The sequence below is a fragment of the Notamacropus eugenii genome, chromosome 1, assembly GCF_028372415.1.
Source record: "Notamacropus eugenii isolate mMacEug1 chromosome 1, mMacEug1.pri_v2, whole genome shotgun sequence".
Classification (NCBI taxonomy): Eukaryota; Metazoa; Chordata; class Mammalia; order Diprotodontia; family Macropodidae; genus Notamacropus; species Notamacropus eugenii.
Genome location: NC_092872.1, coordinates 481427283 through 481451109, shown reverse-complemented (window position 1 = coordinate 481451109; position 23827 = coordinate 481427283). Strand labels below are relative to the sequence as shown.

Sequence of the window (23827 nt, the reverse complement as noted above, 5' to 3'; positions counted from 1 at the left end):
GAAAGACCCAGATTTAAAGACCCAGAGTGGCCTAGAACTTGTCTCTGCCCCACAAATCATGACCCTGGAGAAAAAAAATTTTTTTTACCAGAGTCCTGAAATGTTTAATACAGTAATTAGATTCATCCAAGTATTTTAAAAGCATATATATGCTTAGCAGAGACCTTTTCTACATTTCCTTCAAAACTAAAAGATGAAACTAAAATAAAATATCCAGAAAAGAGAGAGGGGAAGCAAAGTGCTTCCTAAGGGAGGGAGCTGAGGCATAACGGGCATAATCCGGTACAGTTCTACCCAGCCTAACTTCTCCTTGGGCAGAACTCTGTTCCTTTGCTATGGCTTTGGTGGGAGGACAGAGAAAGCTCTTCATTTCACTAACTGGTTGATGGTTGAAGAGAGGAGGGGTGTTAGAGAGGAGGAGAACAAAAGCAGCAGCCAAGTTCAAAGATTCCCCAGAATCATTACAGATACAAACCAAGACTGAACCATTACCAGCAAGCACATGGGGATCACACTGAGGGCTCCTCTCTCTGTTCTAGCAGTGAAAATTGTAGGCCACGAGGCAGGCAAAGGTCAGGGATTTGAACCACATGAAATATCAGGTCAATTAGTTTGGAGAACGCTTTGATGCTTTGGCTGCCACTGTACCCCTAATGCTGAAGTCAGGCAGCCTGAAAGTTGCTTATGCTCATTACTGTCATCTCCCCCCACTCACTTCTCATCCACTCATCATCTGGCTTCTAACCTCATCATTCAACACAGAGGGCTCTCTCCAAAGTTACCAATGACCTCTACATTATCGGATCTCATGGTCTTTTTTCAGTTCTAATCCTTCTTTACTTCAACACAGCATTTGAGACTGCTGACCATGTTCTTCTCCAGGGTCTTTCTTCTCTCACAATTTCATGACTCCTGTCTGATTGCTTCTTCCTAGTTTCCTTTGCTGAGTCTTCATTTACATCCCACAGTGACCTTAACCCTTTATTCTTTCCAGCGCTATCACCTCTGTACTAATTCCACTCTCCTTCCTTCCCCATCTTGACTCTTTAGCAAACCAGTTTCAATTCCACACTGTCCTATTCTCTCAAGTTCCTTGCCCCTTATCCTATCAAAGATCTTGCCCTGCTGAGCCTCAGGCCTGGATCACTCCCACATCCACACACCCACATCTTCGCTTCTATTCTGCTGCCAAACAAAACTGGAGAAATGCATGAAACTGTACAAACTGGATCCACTACAAATTGACTTTGAGGGCCCAAACCTGGGCATGTGATCACTACAGGTAAGGCATTCATTTGACACCTTCCTCACTGACTCATTATCTCACAGCAACTTTCCCAAACCTTTTCACCCTTCCTCAAACCTCCCATAGCTCCCCTGCATTGACTTATGTAAATAAACTTGAGAATACTACAAGAGGTGCCTTCCACTTCCTTTTTTCTCCACTCCATACATTCTGACTTCTGACCTCATCATGCAACTGAAATTATTCTCTCCAAAGTCCCCAGTGAGTTCTTAATTGCCAAATCTAATGTCCTTTTCTCAATCTTCAGTCTTTATTGATGAACTTTGACACTACTGATAACCCTACCCTCTTTAATTCTCTCATCTCTCTTTCATATTTAAAACTTTTCCCAAACTGACTCCTTCCTATTTTTCTAGATCTCTTACACATCTTTTCCCTCTACATACTCTGGTGCAGTCTTATTGATTAACCCACTGTTACACACACACACACACACACAACACGCACACACACACACACGCGCGATAACCCATGTTGTATCTAGGTGCCTTTGTATTGGCTTGTCCTTCACCCCTGGAATGTTCTCCCCCTCCTCACTTCTTCCTCTTAGATTCCTGGGCTTCTTTCAAGACTCAGTTCTAAATAACCTTCTAGAGGGAGAGTGGAGTCAAAACAGCAGAATGAAGAGTTAAAAATGTCAAACTTCCCTAAAACCTCTCCAACAAAACAACCACAGAAAACACCAAATCAAATTCTCAGACGAAAAGCCAACAATAAAGTCTCACTGAGTCGTTTTTTCCAGCCCAAGGTAGCTTAGGAAGACCTAAAGAAGGAAGAGAGGTCTTTGGATACTGGAATGGAGACTGTTGAGAGTGCAACACAGTGGAGGAGCTACTGCTTGTGGGTCTTGGAGAAGGCAGCAAAAGCAGTAGCACCAGTAGCCCAACACACAGGGACAGTAAGGGGACTGAACATAGAGTCAGAGAGAGATTCCTGGGGACCCTGCGCCAACAATGGGTACAGGATCAAGCACCGTTTGGAAGCTCCATTGCCTATTACCCAGTACGGGTTATAGTTCCAAGGTGGAGAGGAGAGGTTGAATTCATGATTGCAAGGGAGCAGTGGGCAGGTAGGTGGCTAGAGCACTGGGCTTGGAATCAGGAAGACCCCTTCTTCTTGAGTTCAAATCTGGCCTCAGGCACATACTAGATATGTGACCCTGGGCAAGTCACTTAACCCTATTTGCCTCAGTTTCCTCATCTGTAAAATGTCCTGGAAAAGGAAATATCAAACCACTCCAGTATCTTTGCCAAGAAAACCCCAAATGAAGTTATGCAGAGTCAGATCCAAAGAATCAAATAACAACTAAAGGGGCTCCACCTAGGTAAAGACAAATGCACTGACCAGGAAAACAGTGACCAGACCTCTCCTTGGATCATACCACCTTAAAAGCAAGCCCTCAGACCTAGTCATCATCTGTCCCAGAGATGCACAGAGCTCAAAAAGTAATGAAATGGGCTGGAAAAACAAGTAAACAAATAAAAAGGAATCTGACCATAAAAAAGCTTCTATGATGACAGGGAAACTCAAGACACAAACTCAGAAGATAATGATTTAAAAACATCTACAAGCAGAGGCCACCAAAGAAAAATGAAGTTTGGAAGAAGCCCAACAAGAATTCTTAGAAGAACTAAAGAAAGAGATAAAGAAGAGGAAAAAAAGATTTTAAAAAATCAAATAATAGAGGAAAACTGGGAAAAGAAATGAGAGTTATTCAAGAAAATTATGAAAGGAGAATTAACAACTTAACTTTAAAAGAGGCACAAAAAAATAGTGAAGAAAACTACTCCCTAAAAATCAGAATGGGAGCCAAGATGACAGAGTAAAGACAGGGATTTGCCTAAGACCTCCCAAATTCCCCTCTAAACAACTTTAAAATAAGGCCTCAAAATGGCAGAACCAACAAAAGAATGGGGTGTAACAACTATCCAGCCCAAGACAATTTAGAAAGTGAGCAGCAAAGACCTGTCTCACTGAAGTGAAGTGGAGTGCAGTCTAGCACAGGTCATTCCCCAGCAGCAGACCTTGGGGATGACTGAATTGGCAGTGGTGGCTTCTGGAGTTCTCAGCTCAAAGACAATAAGGGGTTCAGACAACCAGTCATAAGGAGATTCCAGGGGACCCTTTGCTGGGACTGAGTGCACCACTCTGTTGCATTGCCCATATGTAGTTCTGGGTCACAGCCTCAGGGTGAGGAGGAGCACCATAACACTGAAATGTGGAACCGTAAGGGAGTGAGGACTATGGTCACATTTCCATGGCAGAAAAGAGTACTTGTGGCCACTCACAGACCAGAACACAGTGACCACCCCTCTCCTTAGATCATGCTAACTTGGAAGAATTGAAAACTTATAGACCCCCAAATGACACAATGGAAAAAGATGTACAAAAAAAATTACTGAAGAAAAGAACTCCATAAAAAGTAGAATCAGCCCAAGGGAAAAGGAGGTACCAAAACTCACTGAAGAAAAGAATTCCTTAAAAATTAGAATTGGGCAAATGAAAGCTAGTAACTCCACAAGACATCAAGAAACAATAAAATAAAATCAAAAGAATGAAAAAATAGAAATAAAATAGAAAATAGAAAAATAGAAAAAATAGAAATAAAATCAAAAGAATGAAAATGTGAAATATTTCATTAAAAAAACAAATGACTTGGAAAACAGATCAAGGGGAGATAATTTAAGAATCAATGGACTATCAGAAAGCCTTGATCAAAGAAAGAGCATACATGTCACATTCCAAGAAATTTTCAAAGAAAACTGCCCTGATATCCTGGAACAAGAGAGTAAAATAGAAACTCACAAAATCCACTAATCACTTCCTGATAAAGATCCCCAAATGAAAGATTCCAGGAATATTATAATCAAATTCCAGAGCTCCCAGGTCAAAGAGAAAATACTTCAAGCAAAGGCGGAAGGAAAATATTAAAATATCATGGAGCTACAGTCAAGATAATACAAGATTTAGCAGCTTTCATGTTAAAGGAGCGGAGGGATTGGCATATGATAATCTAGAAGGCAAAGGAACTAAAATTACAACCAAGAATCATCTACCCAGCAAAACTGAGTATAATCCTTCAGAGGGAAAAAACAGATATTTAAGAAATAGAGGACATTAATCATCTCTGATGAAAATACCAGCTAGAGCTGAATAGAAAAACTTTCAAACACAAGACTCAAGAAAAATATAAAAAGGGAAACAAGAAAGAGAAATCATAAGGGATTCAATAAGGTTAAAACTGTTTACACTCTTACATGGGAAGATGATATTTGTAACTCTTAAGAATTTATAATTATTAGGGCAGTTAGTATACATGGAGGGTACAGGTATAAGTTGACTCTGTTGGGATAATAAAAAAATTAAATTAAATTGGGGTGAGAGAAAGAGGGATGCACTGGGAGAAGGGGGAAAAATATAGAATAAGATAAATAATCTCAGATAAAAGAGGTACAGAAGAGCTTTTATAATGGAGGGAAAATGGGGGTGGTGAGCAATAACTAAATCTTATTCCTGTCAGAACTGGCTCAAAGAGAGAATAATATACACACTCAGTTGGGTACAGAAATCTTGCTTACCCTAGAGGAAAACAGAAGTGAGAGGGATAAGAGAAGGGGGCGGAAGCTGATAGAAGGAAGGCAGAATTGGGGAGGTGGTGGTCAGAAGGAAAACACTTTTGAGGGACAGGGTGAAGACAGAGAGACAGAGAGAGAGAAGAATAAACAGGGAGGAAAAGCAGGATGGAAGAAAATACACAGTAATCATAACTGTAAATATGATGAACTCACCAATAAAATGGAAGCAGATAGCAGAGTAGATTAAAAAGCAGAATCCTACAATATGATGTTTTCAAGAAACACTTGAAAAACACATACACACACTCACATACACAGTAAAGGTAAAGGAATGGAGGAGAATCTGCTATGCCTCAGATGAAGTAAAAAAAAAAAAAAGCATGGGTAGCAATCATGATCTCAAATAAAGCAAAAGCAAAAGTAGATCTAATGAAAAGAGGTAAACAGAGAAACTACATTTTGCTAAAATGTACCACAGATAATGAAGTAATATCAATATTAACATACATGCACCAAATGGTATAGCATTCAAATTCTTAAAGGAAAAGTTAAATGAGTTACAGGAGGAAATAGAGAGTAAAACTACACTAGTAGGGGACCTCAATTTTTCCCTCTCAGAACTAGATAAATCTAACCAAAAAATAAACAAGAAAGAAGTTAAGGAAATAAGTAGAATTTTAAAAGAGTTAGGTATGATAAGCCTCTAGAGAAAAGGGAATAGAAATATATCTTTTTCTCGGCAATACATGGCACTTAAAAAAACTAACCATGTGTTAGGGCATAAAAACTTCACAACCAAATGTTGAAATATTAAATACATCATTTTCAGATTATAATGCAATAAAACTTAAATGAAAAGACATGGAAACATAGATTAGAAATTAACTGGAAATGAAATAGTCTAGTTTGAAAGAATGAGTGGGTAAAAGAACAAATCATAGAAATAATAATTTCATTAAAAAGAATGAGACAACATACCAAAATTTATGAGATGCAGCCAAAGCAGTATTTAAAGGAAAATTAATATAATTATACATTTATATCAGTAAAATAGAGAAAGAGCAGGTGAATGAATTGGGCATGCAATCAAAAAAACAAAAGCAAAAACAAGAAAAAGAACAAATTAAAAACCCCAAGTTAAATACCATATTGGAAATCCAGAAAATCAAATGAGAGATTAATACAATTCAAAGTAAGAAAACCACTGAATAAGTAAAATTAGGAGCTGGGATTTTTTTTTTTTTAAAGAAAACCAGTAAAACAGATAAAGCAGGCCTGCACAACATGCAGTCCACCAAAGTAACCTATGGGCAGTATACTGTGCAGGCCTGTTTTATATCCTGTACATTTTTTGCGGGTCACCCAAAATTCTTTAGCGGGCTAAAGCAAGCAGCCCACAAGCTGGAAATTGTGCAGGTCTGAGATAAACCATTGGTTAATATAATTATAAAATGAAGAAAAGTCAAATTACCACTATCAAAAATTAAAAGAGAGAATTCACCACCAATGAAAGCAATCATTAGGAGCTATTTTGCCAAACTATATACCAATGAATCTAAGTGAAATTTTACAAAAATAAAAATTGCCCAGATTAACAGAAAAGACAATACCTAAATAACCCTAGTAAGGTAAAAAAGAAATCGAATAAGCCAATGATGAGCTAAGAAAAAAATCATGACTAGACGGATTCACAAGTGAAAATTTTAATTTAAAGAACAATTAATTGCAATACAATATAAACTATGTGGAAAAATAGGCAAAGAAGGAGTCCTACTAAATTCTTTTTATGACACAAATATAGTGCCAATACCTAAACCAAGAAGAGCAAAAATAGAGAAAGAAAACCATTCATTTTGCTAATCAATATTGATGCAAAAATTTAAATAAAATACTAACAAGGAGATAACAGGAATATAAGATCATACACTAACACAAAGATCATACAGTATGACCAGGTAGAATTTATACCAGGAATGCAGAGCTGATTCAATAATAGGAAAACCATCAGTATAGCTGACTGTATCAATAACAAAACAAAAATCATAACATAAATCAGTATGCATAAAAAGCTTTTGACAAAATACAACATCCATTCCTATTAAAAATACTAGACAACACAGAAATAAATGAAGCTTGCCTTAAAATGTTATGTAGTAGCTAACCAAAAACATCAGTAAGCATTATCAGTAACGAGGATAAGCTGAAGTCTCCCCAGTAAGATAAGAGGTGAAACAAGGATGCCCATTATTTTCACTATTATTCAATACTGTACTAGAAATGCTAGGTATAGCAATAAGAGAAGAAAAAGAAATTAAAGGAATTAGAATAGGCAATGAGGAAACAAAACTATCACTCTTTGCAGATGATAGGATGGTATTCTTGGAGAATCCTAGAGAATTAACTAAAAATTAGCTGAAATAATTCATAACTTAAGCAAAGTTGCAGGATATAAAATAAACTCACATAAATCATCAGTATTTCCATATGTTACTAGCAAAGTTCAGTAGCAAGAGGCAGAAAGAGGAATTTCATTTAAAATAACTATAGACAATATAAAATACTTGGAATTCTACCTTCCAAGACAAACCTAGGACCTGTATGAAAACAGTTACAAAGCACTTTTCACACAAATAAAGATGGATCTAAACAACGGGAGAAATATCAGTTGTTCATGGGTAGGTTGAGCCAATAATGAAAATGACAATTCTACCTAAATTAATTTACTTATTCGGTGTTATACCAATATAACTACCAAAAATTATTTTATAGAGCTAGAAAAAGTAATAAAATTCATCTGGAAGAACAAAAGGTCAAGAATAAAAAGTTAATCAATGAAAAAATTGTTAAAGAAGGTGGCATAGTTATACTAGGTCTCAAACTGTAGGCAGTTATAAAAAAAAAATCTGATACTGGGTAAGAAATAAAGGGGTAGATAAATGGAATAGATTAGGTATACAATAAACAGTAGCAAATGACAAGAGTAATCCCAAGCTTTTGGGACAAGAACTCACTATGACAAAAACTACTGGAAAAACTGGAAAGTACTTTAACAGAAACCAGATATAGATAAACATCTTACACCAGATACCAAGATAAGGTCAAAATGGGTATATGATTTAGACATAAAGGGTGATATCATAAACAAATCAGGAGAGTATGGAATAGTTTACTGTTAGATATATGGATAAGGGAAGAATTTATGACCAAACAGGAGATAGCATTACTAGATGTAAAGTAGATAATTTTAATAACATTATTTTATATATGTGCATATATATAATATATATATAAATTAAAATGTCTTTGCACAAAAAAACCAAATGCAGCCAAAAATAGAAGGAAAGCAGAAAATTGACTTAAAAAAAAGGAAAAAGAAAAGAAAAGCAGAAAATGTGATGAAAAAACTATTACAGCAAGTTTCTCTGATAAAAGCCTCATTTCTCAAATATATAGAGAACTGAGTCAAATTTATAAGAATACAAGTCATTCCCCAATTGATAAACGGTCAAAGGATATGAACAAGCAGTTTTTAGATGAAGAAAGGAAAGCTATTTATATTCATATGAAAAAAAGCTCTAAATGACTTGATTAGAGAAATGCAAATTAAAACAATTCTGAGGTACCACTTCATACCTATCAGATTGGCTAATATGACAGAAAAGGAAAATGAAAAATGTTGGAGGGGATATGGGAAAATTAGGACACTAATGCACTTTTGGAGAAATTGTGATCTGTTCCAACCATTGTGGAGAAAAATTTGAAACTACACCCAAAGGGCTAAAAAACTGTGCATACTCTTTGACTCAGCAATACTACTGACTTAGTCTATAGCCCAAAGAAATAAAAGAAAAGGGATTAGAACCTATACATATAAAAATATTTATAGCAGCTCTTTTTATGGTGGCAAAGAACTGGAAATTGAGGCAAAGCTCATCAACTGCGGAACAACTGGACGAGCTGTGGTATATGATTGTGACAGAATACTATTGTGTTATAAGAAATGATGAACAGGATGCTTTGAGAAAAACCAGGAAAGACTTACAAGAAGTAATATAGAGTGAAGTAAGCAGAACCAGAAGTATACAGAATACCAACACATTGTACAATGACCAACTGTGAATAACTATTTGCAACAACTCAATAATCTAAGACAATTCTGAAGGACTCATGATGAAAAATGCTATCCATCTCCAAAGAAAGAACTTATGAGAGTCTGAATGCAGATGAAAGCATACCTTTTTTAACTTTATTTTTGTTGTTTTTTTTAAATCATTGTTTTTTTCCCACAACATGACTAATATGGAAATGTTTTGCATGACTGCACTAGTATAATCTATATCAAACTGCTTGCTTTTTTAGTGAGAGGGTAGGAAAGGGATAGAGGTAGAGAATTTGAAACTGAAAATTTTTAAAAATGAGTATTAAATATTTTTACAAAAAATTAAAAATATATTTTTAAAAATCAAAATTGGCTGAATGACAAAAGGAAGTACACAAAATACTGAAAAAAATTAACTCCTTAAAAATCAGTGAAAGCTAATGAATTCATGAGACATCAAGAAACAATACAATAAAGTAAAAAAAAACTGGAAAAAATAGAAGAATATATGAAATATCTCATAGGAAAAACAACTAGCCTAGAAAATGACTTGAAGACAGAGAAGTTAAGAATTATTGGACTACCTGTAAGCTGATTTAAAAAAAAGCCTGGACATTATATTTTGAGATACTATAAAGGAAAACTGCCGATATCTTTGAACCAGAGGGCCAAAGTAGAAACTGAAAAAATATACCAGTTTTCTCCTGAAAGAAATACCAAATGAAAACTCCCTGGAATATTATAGCCAAAATCCTGAGCTGTTGGGTCAAGGAGAAAATACTACAAGTAGCCAGAAAGAAATCACTCAAATACTACTAAACCACAATCAGGATCACAAAAGATTTAGTAGCTACAACTATGTAAGAGCAGATGGCTTGGAAAATGTTTTTCTGGAGGAGGATTGCAACCAAGAATAACCTACTCAGCAAAACAGAGTATAATCTTACAGGGGGAAAATGGGAATTTAATGAAATAGAGGACTTTTAAGTATTCTTAATGAAAAGAGCTGAATAGAAAATTTGACATTCAAATATAAGACTTAAGCATAAAAAGGTAAAAATGAGTGAGAAATCAGAAGGCATTTAATAAGCTTAAACTGTTTATATTCCCTTATCAAAAGATGGTACATGTAATCCCTAAGAACATTATCATCATTAGGGCAGTTAAAAGGAGTCTACTTAGAGGGCATTAGTGTGAGTCTATTACATTAAAATGATTTCAATGATTCAATTAAAATGATTCCATTTTTGGAAGGGTAAGAAAGAGGGATGCACTTGGAGAAGGAGGGAGAGGATGAATGGAAGAAATGATCTCACACAAAAGAGGTAAACAAGAAGAGTTTTTACAATGGAAGGGATAATGAGAAGGGGGAGTGGGCAATGCTTAGACCTCACTCTTATCTGAACCGGTTTAAGGACAGAAGAGTGCACACACATACACACACACATATGCGCACATATAGGCATAGAAATTCATCCTATTCAATAGGGAAGTTAGAGGAGAAGTGGCTAAGAGAAGGGGTGGGGGTGATAAGAAGAAAAGTAGATTAAAGGAGGCAATGGTCAGAAACAAAAGAGACTTTTGAGGAGGGTACAGGGTTAAAAAGAGAATGACAAATAGAAGAGAATAAGATGGAGGGAAATACAGTTAGCAATCATAACTGTGAATGTAAATGGGGTGAACTCATGCATGAAAAAAAAGAGAGTTTAGCAGAATGGATTAAAAACTAGAATACAACAATATATTCCTTACAAGATACATTTGAAACAGAAAGACACACTCAGAGTTAAGATAGGGGACTGGAGCAGAATCTATTATCCTTCAGCTGAAGTAAAAAAGACAGGGCTAGTAATAATAATCTCAGACAAAGCAAAAGCAGGGACAGATCTAATTAAAAGAGACATTCAGGGAAATTACATTTTACTAAATAACACCTTAGAAAATGAATTAACGTTAATCCTGAACATACATGTACCAAATGGGCATAGCATTCAAATTCTTGAAAAGTTAAACGAGTTACAGGAGGAAATAGACAGTAAAACTATATTAGTAGAGGACCTCAATTTACCCCTTTCAGATCTAGATAAATCTAACCACAAAATAAACAAAAAAGTTAAAGAGATGAATAGAGTTTTAGAAAAGTTTTCTGCTGTGCATAGTACATTCATAAAAACTGATCATATATTAGGGAATAAAAACCTCACAAATAAATGCAGAAAAGAAGAAACAATAAATGCACCCTTCAGACCATAACAAAATAAAATTCACACTCAGTAAAGGGCTGTGGAATCACAGATTAAAAATTAATTGGAAACTAAATAATCTAATCCCTAAAGAACAAGTAGGTCAAAGAATAAATCATAGAACCAATAATTTCATTAAAGATAATGACAACAATGAAACAATGGACCAAAATTTGTGGGATGAAACCAAAGTAGTACCGAGGGCAAAATCTATATCTCTAAATGTTTATATCAATAACAGAAAGGAAGAATAGATCAAGAAATTGGGCATACAACTAAAAAAACTAAAGCAACAAATTAAAAATCCCACATTAAATACCAAAGCGGAAATCCAAAAAACAATGAAAGATAAACAAAACTGAAAGTAAAACAAACAAAAATTGAACGAATAAATAAAACTAAGAGCTGTTTTATGGGGGAAAAAACTCAATAAAATAGATAAACCAACTAGTTAGTTTAATTTTTTAAAAAGAAGAAAATAAAATTACCAGTACCAAAAATGAAAAAAGGGTGAATGCACAATCAATGAAGATGAAAAGAAAGCAACTATAATAAAGGAGTGATTTTGTCCAATTTTATGCAAATAAAAATGACAATCTAAATGAAATGACTGAATATCTACAAAATATAAATTGCTCAGGTTTACAGAACAAAAAGAAAACACCTAAGTACCTCTTTTATAAAAAGAAATTGAATAAAAGCCATAAATGAGCTTCATTAAGATAAAAAAAAAATAACCCAGGACCAGATGGATTTACAAGCAAATCTATCAAATATTTAAAGAACAATAACTCCAGTACTATATAAACTGGAAAAAAATAGGTAATGAATTTTACCAATTCTCTGTATGACACAAAGATTGTTTTAATATCTAATCCAGGGAAAGCAAAAACAGAGAAAGGTAGATATAGACCCAATTTCCTTAATGAAAAGTGATGCAAAAATTTTAAAGCAAGATTACAGCAACATGACAAAGATCATGCAAAAGGACCAGGTTGGAAACTGAGGGGATATCCATCACCTGGGGAATAGATGAACAACTTAGGGTATATGACTGTGATAGAGTACTATTGTGCTGTAAGAAATAACTAAGGGGATGGTCTCAAAAAAACCTAGACAGATTTATCTACAACTGATGCAAAGTGAACAGAGCCATGTGACATATAAAAAATTTAAGACATAGTTTCTGGGTAATTAATCATTTTATTACCCCCTATTATTAATAAAAGGATGGTCATTTGGTCATTTCTCTTAGACCAAAGACCCTTCATGAACCCACTCAAGTTTATATGCCCCTAGAAGAGTGGGTGTTCCTGAGGGTAAAAATCAATTCTAATTGGTTAACAATTAATGAGAATGAATATTATAATGAGAGGTAGACCTATTCTATTGGGGGATCTGGGGTACATCACTTTGGTCACTCAGTTTTGGTCAAAGAGAATTATCTGTATCCATATACCTGTCTGACAAAAGGGAGAATCCACATTTTCCCAGATCTGTCAGAGTGAAACATAATGGACTGGAATCCTTCAATTCACCTAACTTTATCTTTTGAACAGATCTGTCTTCTCCCTCTCTTTTATCAGCCCTGCACTTTCAAATGCTACCTGAGTAACCCACATGGGCTGATTTCTGAATGAGGAAGTAGAAAAGGGGGAAAAAAACCTTGATTCTAATTCAATAATTAGTTATTAAATAAGAGAGAAATAATTTCTCTCAACTTCAAGAATAATATACACAGTTAATGAAGATATCATAACAAGAATTAACTGTGAAAGACTGAAAAACTTTTATCAATACAATGATCCACAACAATTCCAAAGGACTTATGAAAAATGTTATCCACTTCCAGACTGAGAACTAATGAATGTATGTAATTGAGAACTCTGAGAAACATATTTTTTCTCTTCAATTTATTTGGTTTTTTCCAACACAGCTAATGTGAAAATATTTTGTGTGACTTCATACGTATAACAAATGTCATATTTCTTGTCTTCTCAATGGGTGGGGGAAGAGTGAGGCAGCGAGAAAATTTAAGACAAATCCCCTCAAATTTAAAAAGATGAGTATCCATGGGAGGCTTTTCTCAATACCCCCAGCTGCTAGTATTCTTCACTCTAAGGTTACCTTCCATCTACTCTTCATGAGTATCTTATATGTAGCTATTTATGTACATAAATCTTCTCCATTAGAATGGACTATTATCACTTTTTTTGTATCCTAAGTAATTAACACGATGCCTAGCATATGTTGTTATTAATGTATAGTTGATTAGTCATGTCTAATTCTTTGTGACCCCATTTAGAATTTTCTTGGCAAAGATACTGGGGTAGTTTGCCATTTCCTTCTCCAGCTCATTTGACAAATGAGGAAACTTGTGGCAGAGTTAAGTGACTTGCTCAGGGTCACACAGCTAGTAAGTGTCTGAAGCCTTACTTGAACTCAAGTCCTCCTAATTCAAAGACTGATGCTTTATCCACTGCACCACCTAGCTCCCCTATTCTATCTTTTATGTGCCTAGTACATAGTAAGCACCTAATAAATACTGGATTGGTTTCAATGATTTTACAAATTATAGTGAGTTAATTTGGGTTCAAACTAGTTCTAGATTTTAAAAAAAGAATTTGGGAGTTTGGTTTAGGATTCAACCACTTAGTGATGTTCATATTCTATTTTTTAATCCTAAATCTGGTTAAAATCCTTGGACTAATCACATATCACAGGCCTCACATTGGACTCCTCAGATGGCCTACCTGCTGGGCATAACCTCGGAACATGGGATTGACCAGCTTGATTCCATGGGACAGACTGGTAGGCACCACATAGCTTGGCCTATGGAAAAAGAAGATACATTTCTCATCTTGCTCCCCGCAGAACAATTCAATGACTCAGAACAAGACAGGGCCAGGAGCCACACAGGTCTGCATGTGGAGATGTATTATCTTTAAGGGAACAATCTAAACAAGGGGTAGGGAACCTGTGGCCTCAAGGTCACATGTGGCCTTCTGGTCCTTGAATGCAGCCTTTTAACTGAGTCTAAGTTTTATTAAGGGGATTTGTTCTGTGAGGTTTGGATTTAGTCAAAGAGCTGCACTCGAAGACCTAGAGTGCCACATGTTTAGATTCTAAACAATGTCTTCTCAGTCAGGCTGTATTGGCAGCAGTAAACAGTGTGAGTCAAAAGAAAGACAATATTAGGGCTCTCTTTAAATTATTAAAGAGCTTATGCTACAGTTTAAGGACTTTGAGGTCCCAGGACAAGTGTCCTATTTTGGACCATTTAGACTTTCCTTGGGAAGTCAGTTCTACTTTAGATCTGTCTATAAATTCAATCCATAATGAGCCTGAAGTTTCAGTCTCATACTTGTAAAGAATCATTTTTTAAAAAAATACTGGCCCAAATCAAAGTGAAGTAACCTTGGGCAACCATCTGACCTGTTATCCTCACTTCCTCTGTAAGGTCCCTTCTAGCTCTTGACAAGCAGTGATTTATCTGTACCCCATGTTCCTCATTTGAGCTCTGTATGGTCACAAAAAAAAGTAAGTGGCATATCTATCATAGTCTGTCCACTATGCTATTTACTTGATCCTCTAAGACATTTAACATGCCTAATGAAGTCAGAGGCCTTTTTGAGATATACTGACTTTCTCAAATCCCCTGTCACAAATATTATCATCCCCAATTTATAGACAAGGAAAACCAGGCACACCAAGGTTATGTGCTTTGCCCTGATCTCTCAGGTAGGAAATGTCAAAAGCCTGGCTCCAAGTCCACTCATCTTTACACTAACTACATTGTTTGTTTTTTCTCACACAAAATATCAACTATTATCACCAGCAGCATCTAAGAAACATGAATAAATGACTGAACTTTTGAAAATGTATCAGTTTATGGCCAAGTAAGGATGATGATTAAAATAATCATTGTAACTAATAATACATGTCATTTCTATAGTGCCTTAAAATGTGCAAAATCCTTTACATACAGGTGTTATTGTCCCCATTTTAGAGATGAGGAAACAAAGACTCAGAGACTTGCCCATGGTCACACAGGTATTACATGTTAGTGGCAGACCAATACTCTGACAACTACAATACAATGCCTCTTTAAGATGACACACAAGGGTTTCCCTGTGAAAGTTTCCATAAATGTCCCCCCAAAAAACCTGTGATTTCATCAGTGTGAGGAGCTACCAGTGATGGAATATTAAAGCCCCCTTGATCTATGTAGTTTTTCTGCACCTCGTAGTCTCTGAGGCCTGCCTAAGGCACTGAGGGCTTCAATGTTTGCCCAAGATCACATGTGCAGTATGGGCCAGATCTCCCTCACACTGAGGTCAGTTTTCTAAATTACCGAAGAGTTCTTGACTATGGCTTAAGGGCTTTTAGCTTCTAGGACCTGGGTTTGGTTTTTGTTCATTTAGATCTTTGGCTTTTCTTTTGAAGACAGATAGCTCTACTTTATAGAGTTGTTCTGTCCCACCAGGAGGTTATTCGAGGGAAGCAACTTGAAGCAAGGAAATGAAAAAATGACAAAATTCCACCCACCTTCAAGACTACCATAGAACCAAGTCTTAGCAACTCAACTTGTAACAGTGGTCTCAAATGAAAAAAACCTGATATACATTGAAGAACCACCTTCTCTTGCTACTCATTTGCCTTAGTTACAAACATACTCACCTCTTCTTGTGCCAGACCTCTGAGACCAACTTCTGGTAACTTTTGCATAAGGCTGGTTTCTTGTCAGTTCGCACCAGACCTCCACACTCCAAGAAGAATTGGGTCAAAGGAGGACTAGAGAGGAAGTAAAAACAAATAAACAAGAGAGAGGAAGAACACATGTGAATTCACCAAAAAAATGACTGGTAAGATTACCAGGAAACCTCACAGCACAGTATGATGAAAAGAACACTGGATTTCATGGCATCGGAGTACCACACTCAAGTTGTGACTTTGGCAAAAACGGTGACGTTGTGAGGAGGGAAAGGAGAGGCTGCAGAGCTGTTAAAGAGGCTGCTGCAACATGCCAGGTGAAAGTGGATAAATCACCATGTTAATCAGAGTGGCAGCTGTGAGAGTAGAAAGAAGGGAATGGATGAAAGGGATGTCATGGGAGTGGTTATGTGGACTGGAGGAGAACGAGGAGTTGAGGATATTTATTTACAAGAGATCACCCTCTCCTCCAAGTCGGAAGAAGTCCTTCCCAGATCAGGGCCAGCATAAGGAAGCTTTAAAACCCCAGGGGAGGAGAGCCAAGATTCTCAATGACAAACTAAAGTTTGCAGCCTCTTCCCAGTTAGTTCTGTTGCCATCCTAACTCCTTCAGATCTGAACTCCACTGATCTTATGTTTCCTCCCAAAGGAGCTCTCTCTGGCTGTGTCATTTTGGAATGTTTCCTTACAGAGTGCTTCCCCACCCCCACTACACACCAAGGTCTTCATCTGCTTCTTTGCCTGGTACTCTGGAGGAGCCCTAGATTTCTTAACCGAATCTCCTGCCATCTCCCCAGGTGGCCTGATCACTCACCAGTTAGAGAGTGCCTGTAGGGCTGCATTCATGTAGCAGGAGTTCCCAAGGTTTTTCAAACCAGTTAGGCCTACAGACGCAGGAAAGGGATGAACGAGGGATGTGAGAGTTTTGAAACCACAAGGAGAGATTCATGTTTCAGACTCAAAGTAGGTGGTTTTGCTCTTTGAAGTGGGCCATTACCTCGAGGCTTCAGGTCATCATCCTCAGACTCAGATTCCCCCTCATCGGCTACTGCAATAGGGACGGCTTTCAGAGGATGAGAAGTCAATGGAGACTCCTACATGAAAGACCCAGAGGAAAACATCAGCAGTACATAAACTTCACTTGAGGAAGCCATAGATATGTGTGCATCCATACACAATTGACATATATGTACATATATGTGTGTCTATATCATCAGTGTAAGGAGTATATATATATACTATATATGTGTATATGTATAAGTATATATATATGTGTGTGTGTGTATATATACACACACACACACACACACACACACACATATATATATCCATACACACACTGAGGCAAAAGCCTTAAAAACAAGCACTCACTAGAAAGAGATGAAAAAGCAAGTTAATTTGCTTAGCAACATCCCCTTGTGTTTCAATAGTGCTCATCTCCAAAAAGCCCAGATTTTCAAGGAAAGCTGGGAAAGGCAGTATTTATTCCATGCCAGAAAGGGGATTTCAGGCCCCAGAGAAATGACATGCCCAAGATCACACTGTGAATGTATATACACAAGAAGACAATTTAAATTTCTCAGTGTTTAGTGCCATCTTTTGTCCACAGCACTCCGGTGCTCTTCGAGCTGAAAAAGAGCCAACTCTTTTTTAAAAGAATAATGTTAGGGCAAGTTGCAATGCCTACCACAAAGGAAGTAGGAGAGAAATATCTGTGGACGGAATAGTGTAAGACCCACCTGCTCTGAGAACTTGCATGGTGGAGATGGTGGGTGTGCTGCCAACCTCTGATCCAAGAATACTTCCTTTTCACAAGCATAACACCATACACGGAAGGTAGTGAGGTTCACAGTCAGGTTGTGCTTTTTGGCCTAGGAAGCCAAAGGAGTAGTTGAACAGTTAGATAAGGATATGAGACTGAAGGGCTTCCAGCTAGATGGACTCCTGCATAGCCGAGTTCTGTGTAACTGTTAATAAAGAATTTGGTAAACTCCTGGGACAACTTAGTGACCTGAGGGCTGTTCCCTCTCTTCCCCACCCAGTTAGAGGAGCTTGGAGGGCAGAACTTCCCAAACTTATTTGGCTTATTGACCCCTTAAAAAAATTACTCAATGCTTCTCTGAAAATCTACTTTCTTTATTAACTCTATGATGTTTTTTAAAATTTGCATCATTTAAAAAAAAACAAAGTATTTTTTTAAAAAAATTACCAATTTAATGATTTATTGTAAATTTCTGGAGTTTTTCCTGCATTAAAATTTTGATGACACAATGTTGCATCATATAACCATATCATACTGTAAACAAGTACATAATGTAAACATGCACATATTCCTGTCGATGCACGCTGGACTTCCCAACAGTGTGCAACATGGTTGCCTACCAACACCTGCTTGTTAAGACATGTTAGCAAACTTGATCACTGATCAGTTACAACTTGCATTTTGTGTGTTTATTTGGAAAACAATGTAACCATTACAACTTTAACAAAAGATGAAACATGTATGAAGTTTTTCAAATTCTTACCTTCTTTTCTTTCCTTATGCTTCCACTGCCCCTTACTTTTATTCAAAACCCCCAAATTGCATCTGAGGCTACTAGCACCCACCCCCGATCATTCCAGTGCCCCCCCAGGGGTGGTATTGCCCATTTTGGGAACCTGTGTGTAGGGGAAGGTTCACCTCTGCATGAATGGTGCTATGATCAGCAAAAGATTCCCCACATCCAACATAAGGGCAAGCAACCTAGGAGGACAGAAAAGGAAATAAGAGTTAATAGAAGCAAATGCTAAGCCCCTTAGGAAGTCCAGACCAAATAAATAGCTTCATTTTGAATGACAGAAACTGCATCTATGCTACTACTACACTTCTTCCCAAGTTTCTCTCAATACAACCCTAAATTGGACATTATTGAGATTTTTTTCAACCTCAAGGTCTAAAAGTGAACTAAAATTGGGAATATCTAATTATCTCAGAAGATGAAGTACACATGATGGTGATTCTACAAAAAGAGTCCTTTCAGCTTTAGGCCCTCCATGCCCAATAACACCCTCTTCCCCTGCAGTGAAAAAGGCAGCAGCTGCCACCTTTGTAGAATGGCTACATTTTCAAGGTGTTACTTTGAGAAGGGGGAGATGCCCTGCTACAGTCCCCAGCAGGCCTGTTCTTCTAACCATTTTATCTCCATTACAAGAGCTTTCTCATGCCCTGTTCTACTTCTGGTTTTGTGGTGAATGTCTTTTTCTGAGGATCTTACCCTTGGTTTGTTATTTGATATCGGGAACCAATCCCCAGAGTTAGAGTAACTTCTTAATTTTATAGACAGCAGAGAAATGACACCTGGTGTTAACCAAGGAGGGAATGGTTTTCAGTTCTTAGGGTTGATGTTATTCATCTTTTTTTCTCCCCTTCAATTTTCTGGTCACTCTGACTGAGTTTATGCTCTTCCCCACACCTAGAATCTCTTCCCCAACTCCTCCAAACCTTGGTGGCCACTTCCAAGGCCTAATATGAATCCCATTTGCTATATAAAGCTTTCTCTGACCACCCTGATCCAAAGACTGACTGATTTCACCCTCCTCATTACTACCATACCACCACTTCTGTCCCTCTCAGCATTATTCTTCACTCTTCAAGGGGTTATCTCAATGAAATTACAAATGCATTTCTTATCACTTTCTATAATTTTCACAGGCCTAGCAAGGTATGCGCTCATAGTTGGAGCTCACAATCTGGTTGACCGGCTAGAATACAATAGGGTACAGCATTTCCTCAGGAGCTTCCCATCTTTTGAAGAAGAGCTGTGAATAAGTAACATCACATGCCCTGAATTTCTTTTCCTCTAGTGCCCTCTTGACTTGGTTTCTGAGAACTACATCTGAGCTGATGAAATCTATTTTCTATTCAAAGGCTTTATAGGGAAATGGCTTAGCCTAACCTATAGACATCACTGGTCCATGGAAAACTCTGAGATGTTTTACCTGGAGACAGGCCCAGAGGTTCGGTCCTCCTGCTCCACAGGACTGGCAAGTCCCCTTTGTCCATGCAAAAGAAAAAGAATCTCTTTTAAGAAGGTTGCGGGGATCCCCTTGGGGCTTCTGCTTAAGACTGACCCAGAAATCTTCCAGGTTTTAGGTGAGTTAGTCAGTGCAGGTCTACAAGGTACTATCACTTCAGTTGTTCACTAGTAAGAAATATTTAATTTCCCACTTTAAATGGCTGCAAATCTCAGTCAGATGAAATCCCTAGACCTGCCAACATGAAAGTTCTGGGCTTTCCCACCAGCACCCCAGTATTCAGATTACATACAACTCCACAGCCCCAATACCAACAGTCCAAGAGTGACCTCCAACTCCAGACCTGAAACATCTCGAGAGGAGGAGGAACTATGCAGAAACCCCAGCCAACAGATCCATCCTCGAGCCAGTGGAGAGCTGGACCACAGAACATAAGATCTATAAGGGACTCTTACAAATCATTTCTTCATTTTATTGAGGAGGAAACTCAGGTCCAGAGAAAGGAAGTAACCCACCCAACTGAGTTAGTGGCAAAGCCAGACCTACAGCCAGGGCTCTTGATGTCATGGGAAAGGCTTTTTCCACTGTGATGCTTTCCTAATCATCCCAAGCATCAACACCTCAGTCTTATGCTTTATACCAATGGTCTCAAAATTTTTATGATCATGCATCCCTAAAACTAAAAAACGTCTGAGCATATACTCTCGAAGGGCATATATTTACTTCTTTATGTATTATATACATGCATTGTTGTACTAATAATTTTATACATGATAAAACTTATGCAAAAATAAAATTTTTAAAGGATGAATTAAAGATTAATATTTGATCCTAGAGTCAATAAGAAGCCCCTGAAATTTACTGAGTAAATGAATGACACCATCACATCTGAGCTTTAGGAAAAACATTTTGGTGGCTATGTGGAAGGAGGGATTGGAGTGGTGTGGTGGTAGTGTAAGTAGAGAGGTAACCATTACGCTCAAACTACTCAGAGGGGCTCTGCGTGTTGCAGAAGAGGAGGTTGGGAGCTTGCAGAAAAGAAGGAGTGGGAGAAGTTTTAGGGGAAAGAGTAGCCATTGAGGTATTGAAAACCAATGTAGGATGGCAGGATATAATCCATCTTCTTAACCTTCAAATGGTTAATCACATAATCCTTGGGGTCAGGGCCAAACCCTCTGGATATCACTACTCCATATTAATTGGTTAGTCAACAAGCATTTACCAAGTACTGGCTTTGTACCATACACTTGCTAAACACTAGGGATATAAAGAAAGGCAAAAGTCTGGTTTCTGCCCTTAGGTAGTTCAGATTCTCAAGTGAGACACAAGATGCAAGCAATTACATGCTACTCAAATATGGATGTGTTTTATGTCTATGCACGCACATATGTATACATTTACTCACATTATAAATGGAAGGTAATATCAGAGAAAGGCTTTAGCAGTGAGGGAAAGAGAATGGGAAAGGCCTCTGAAAGGTGGGATTTGAGCTAAGTCTATAAGGTGAGCATTCCAAGTGTGGATGACAGTCAGTGAAAAGGTATGGAATTGTGAGATCAACTATTACGTACAAGGACTGGCAAAAATGTCAGTGTCACTGAATCACAGCATACACAAAGAGGAAGAAAATATAAGAAGCCCAGAAAGCAGGTGCAGGACAGGTTAAGTGCTTTAAATGCCAAACAGAGGATTTGGGGTTTGATCATGCAGGGAGGTAACAGGGAGCCACCAGAATTAAATATACAATGTATTAGGAAAATCTCTTTGGCTGCTTAATATAGGATATAATGGAATGAAGTGGGGAGAGACCTGAGGTAGGGAGACTCACCAGCAAGCAGGCTGTTGCAATAAGCCAGGCATGAGATGATAAGAGCCTGCACCAGAGTGGTGATATTGTCAGAAGAGGGGGATCTCTCATGAGAGATGGTATGAAGGTAAGATCAACAGGTCTTAGGAACAAATTGGATCTGGGGGGCTGAATGGGGGGCTGAATGTGAAGAGTTGAGGACAAAACCTGGATTGTACACCTGTGTGACTGGAGGGTGGTGTTGCTGTTGACAGATAAATAGCAAAGTCTGGAAGAGGTGGTGGGGGTTGAATAAAATGAGTTCGGTTTTGGACATGAGTTTAAGATGTCTATGGCACATTCAGCTTGAGATGTCCAATAAGCAGCTGGAAATGAGACTGGAAGACAGCAGAGAGATCAGGGCTGGATAAGGAGATATGAGAATCATAAGTTGAGAGATGATAATTAAATCAATGGGAGCTGATGAGATCACCACTTAATGTTATGAAGGTAGTAATGACAACTTTGGATATGTGGGTTGAGTTTGAGTGAGAAGCCAAGACTGATACTGAGATGTTAAACCTGGAAACTAAGAGGATGGTGATGTCCTCCACGGTAAGAGGAAAGCTAGGAGGGGGATAATGTTTGGAGGAAAAAGAGAATGACTTCAACTTTAGACATGTTGCATTTGAGGTATCTAGGGGACATCTATTTCTAATAACAATGATGATAATTAGCATTTATACAATGCCTACTCTGCACTAGGCACTGTGCTAAGTGCTAAATATCACCTCATTTGAATCTCATAACAACCCTGGGAGGTAGGTGCCATTTTCCCCATTTTTCAATTGAGTGAACTGAGGAAAACAGAGGTTAAGTGATTTGTTCGTGGTCATACAACTAGGATACGTCTGTAGCTAGATTTGAACTTAGGTCTTCCAGACTCCAGGCCCAGTTTTCTATCCACTTTACCACCAAGGTGCCCCAAGATGGCCAATGGGCAGATTTTGATTCAAGACTAAGGAACCTTCATTAAAAAGAATCCATTAGGTAAGGATAGCTATATGCTGCCAAATGGGAAGTACCCAGGAGCAGGGTTTGATTAAAAGAACCGAAAAAGAATAAGCCACAGATTAATAAAAAACACATAGGCTTTCATTTTGACAGGGGGCAAACATTTCTGTTATAAAACTGCAGGTCTTGTTATGTGTCTCCAGAAGCTAATGATAGGGGGATATAGCTGGTGTGTGATCCTATCATCTTTTTAAAAGAAGGAACCTTTATGTTTCTAGAACCCTTATAGCAGAAGTATCAAACAGAAAGCCAAGACTGTACTAGACAAAAGTTGGGAAATAGTTAACAAAATAAATAAAAACACAACAGAACACAGATAATGTTAATATGTGGTTTTCTAAGTCAATATGTAGCCAGCAGGGATCCTTACCTACTTATTTAGTGACCCCTGTTTCTATTTGAGTTTGATACCACTGCTATATAGCCTTAAAGCAAAAACACAAGATAATGCACACAAGGCCTTCATTTTAGAAATGAAGATAGTGAGAGGTTCAAAGACGGCAAGGTGATCAATTCAAACACAAATAGTAGTGTGGAAACAAAAACAATGGCGTAATCCTTAGTTCCAGTCTAAGTTTCTTCCTTCACAATTTCTCCACTGCATCCCTTATGAATTTTGAGAGAAATTCCAGAGCCCACCCAGGTTTTCATCATAGGACCCAGAGCTACTTTTAATTTGTTTAGTTTTAAAGACTATAAAATATGTAAAACCAAAATCTAAGAAAGAATCAGAAAAAGGCCCTGAGATTAAAAGGGATAATATGGTCATAAAATAGTTACTAAATTGGCAATCACTGATTAAAGGGATGCTTAATAAGTCTGATCTTCAAGGAAAATTTTTAAAATATTCTGTTTTGGGGACAATTCATGGTGCAGAGAGTGGAAACACAGAAACCAGTGGTTCTCAACTACTTTAGAATTTTAATGGCTTTTATATCTAGTTTGACTTCACACCATACTTTTCTCCTCTAAGTGTTCTATTATTTAAAGTTAATTGTTTAAAGAATTTCATGACAC

The 23827-nt window shown here is 37.4% G+C and overlaps 1 protein-coding gene across 3 annotated transcripts in view; it reads right to left on the bottom strand.

Annotated features, from left to right (window-relative positions):
• Window positions 1-23827, bottom strand: part of USP20 (ubiquitin specific peptidase 20) — a 49634-nt gene that overhangs the window by 11817 nt on the left and 13990 nt on the right. For all 3 annotated transcript variants that reach the window (XM_072632686.1, XM_072632688.1, XM_072632687.1), the window contains exons 4-10: window positions 19915-19968; window positions 18617-18679; window positions 17676-17807; window positions 16934-17030; window positions 16751-16820; window positions 15904-16017; window positions 13977-14055 (exon numbers count right to left, since the gene is read on the bottom strand). In XM_072632686.1, the coding sequence (XP_072488787.1) occupies window positions 13977-14055; window positions 15904-16017; window positions 16751-16820; window positions 16934-17030; window positions 17676-17807; window positions 18617-18679; window positions 19915-19968 (609 nt within the window). The remainder of the gene's footprint in view (window positions 1-13976; window positions 14056-15903; window positions 16018-16750; window positions 16821-16933; window positions 17031-17675; window positions 17808-18616; window positions 18680-19914; window positions 19969-23827) is intronic.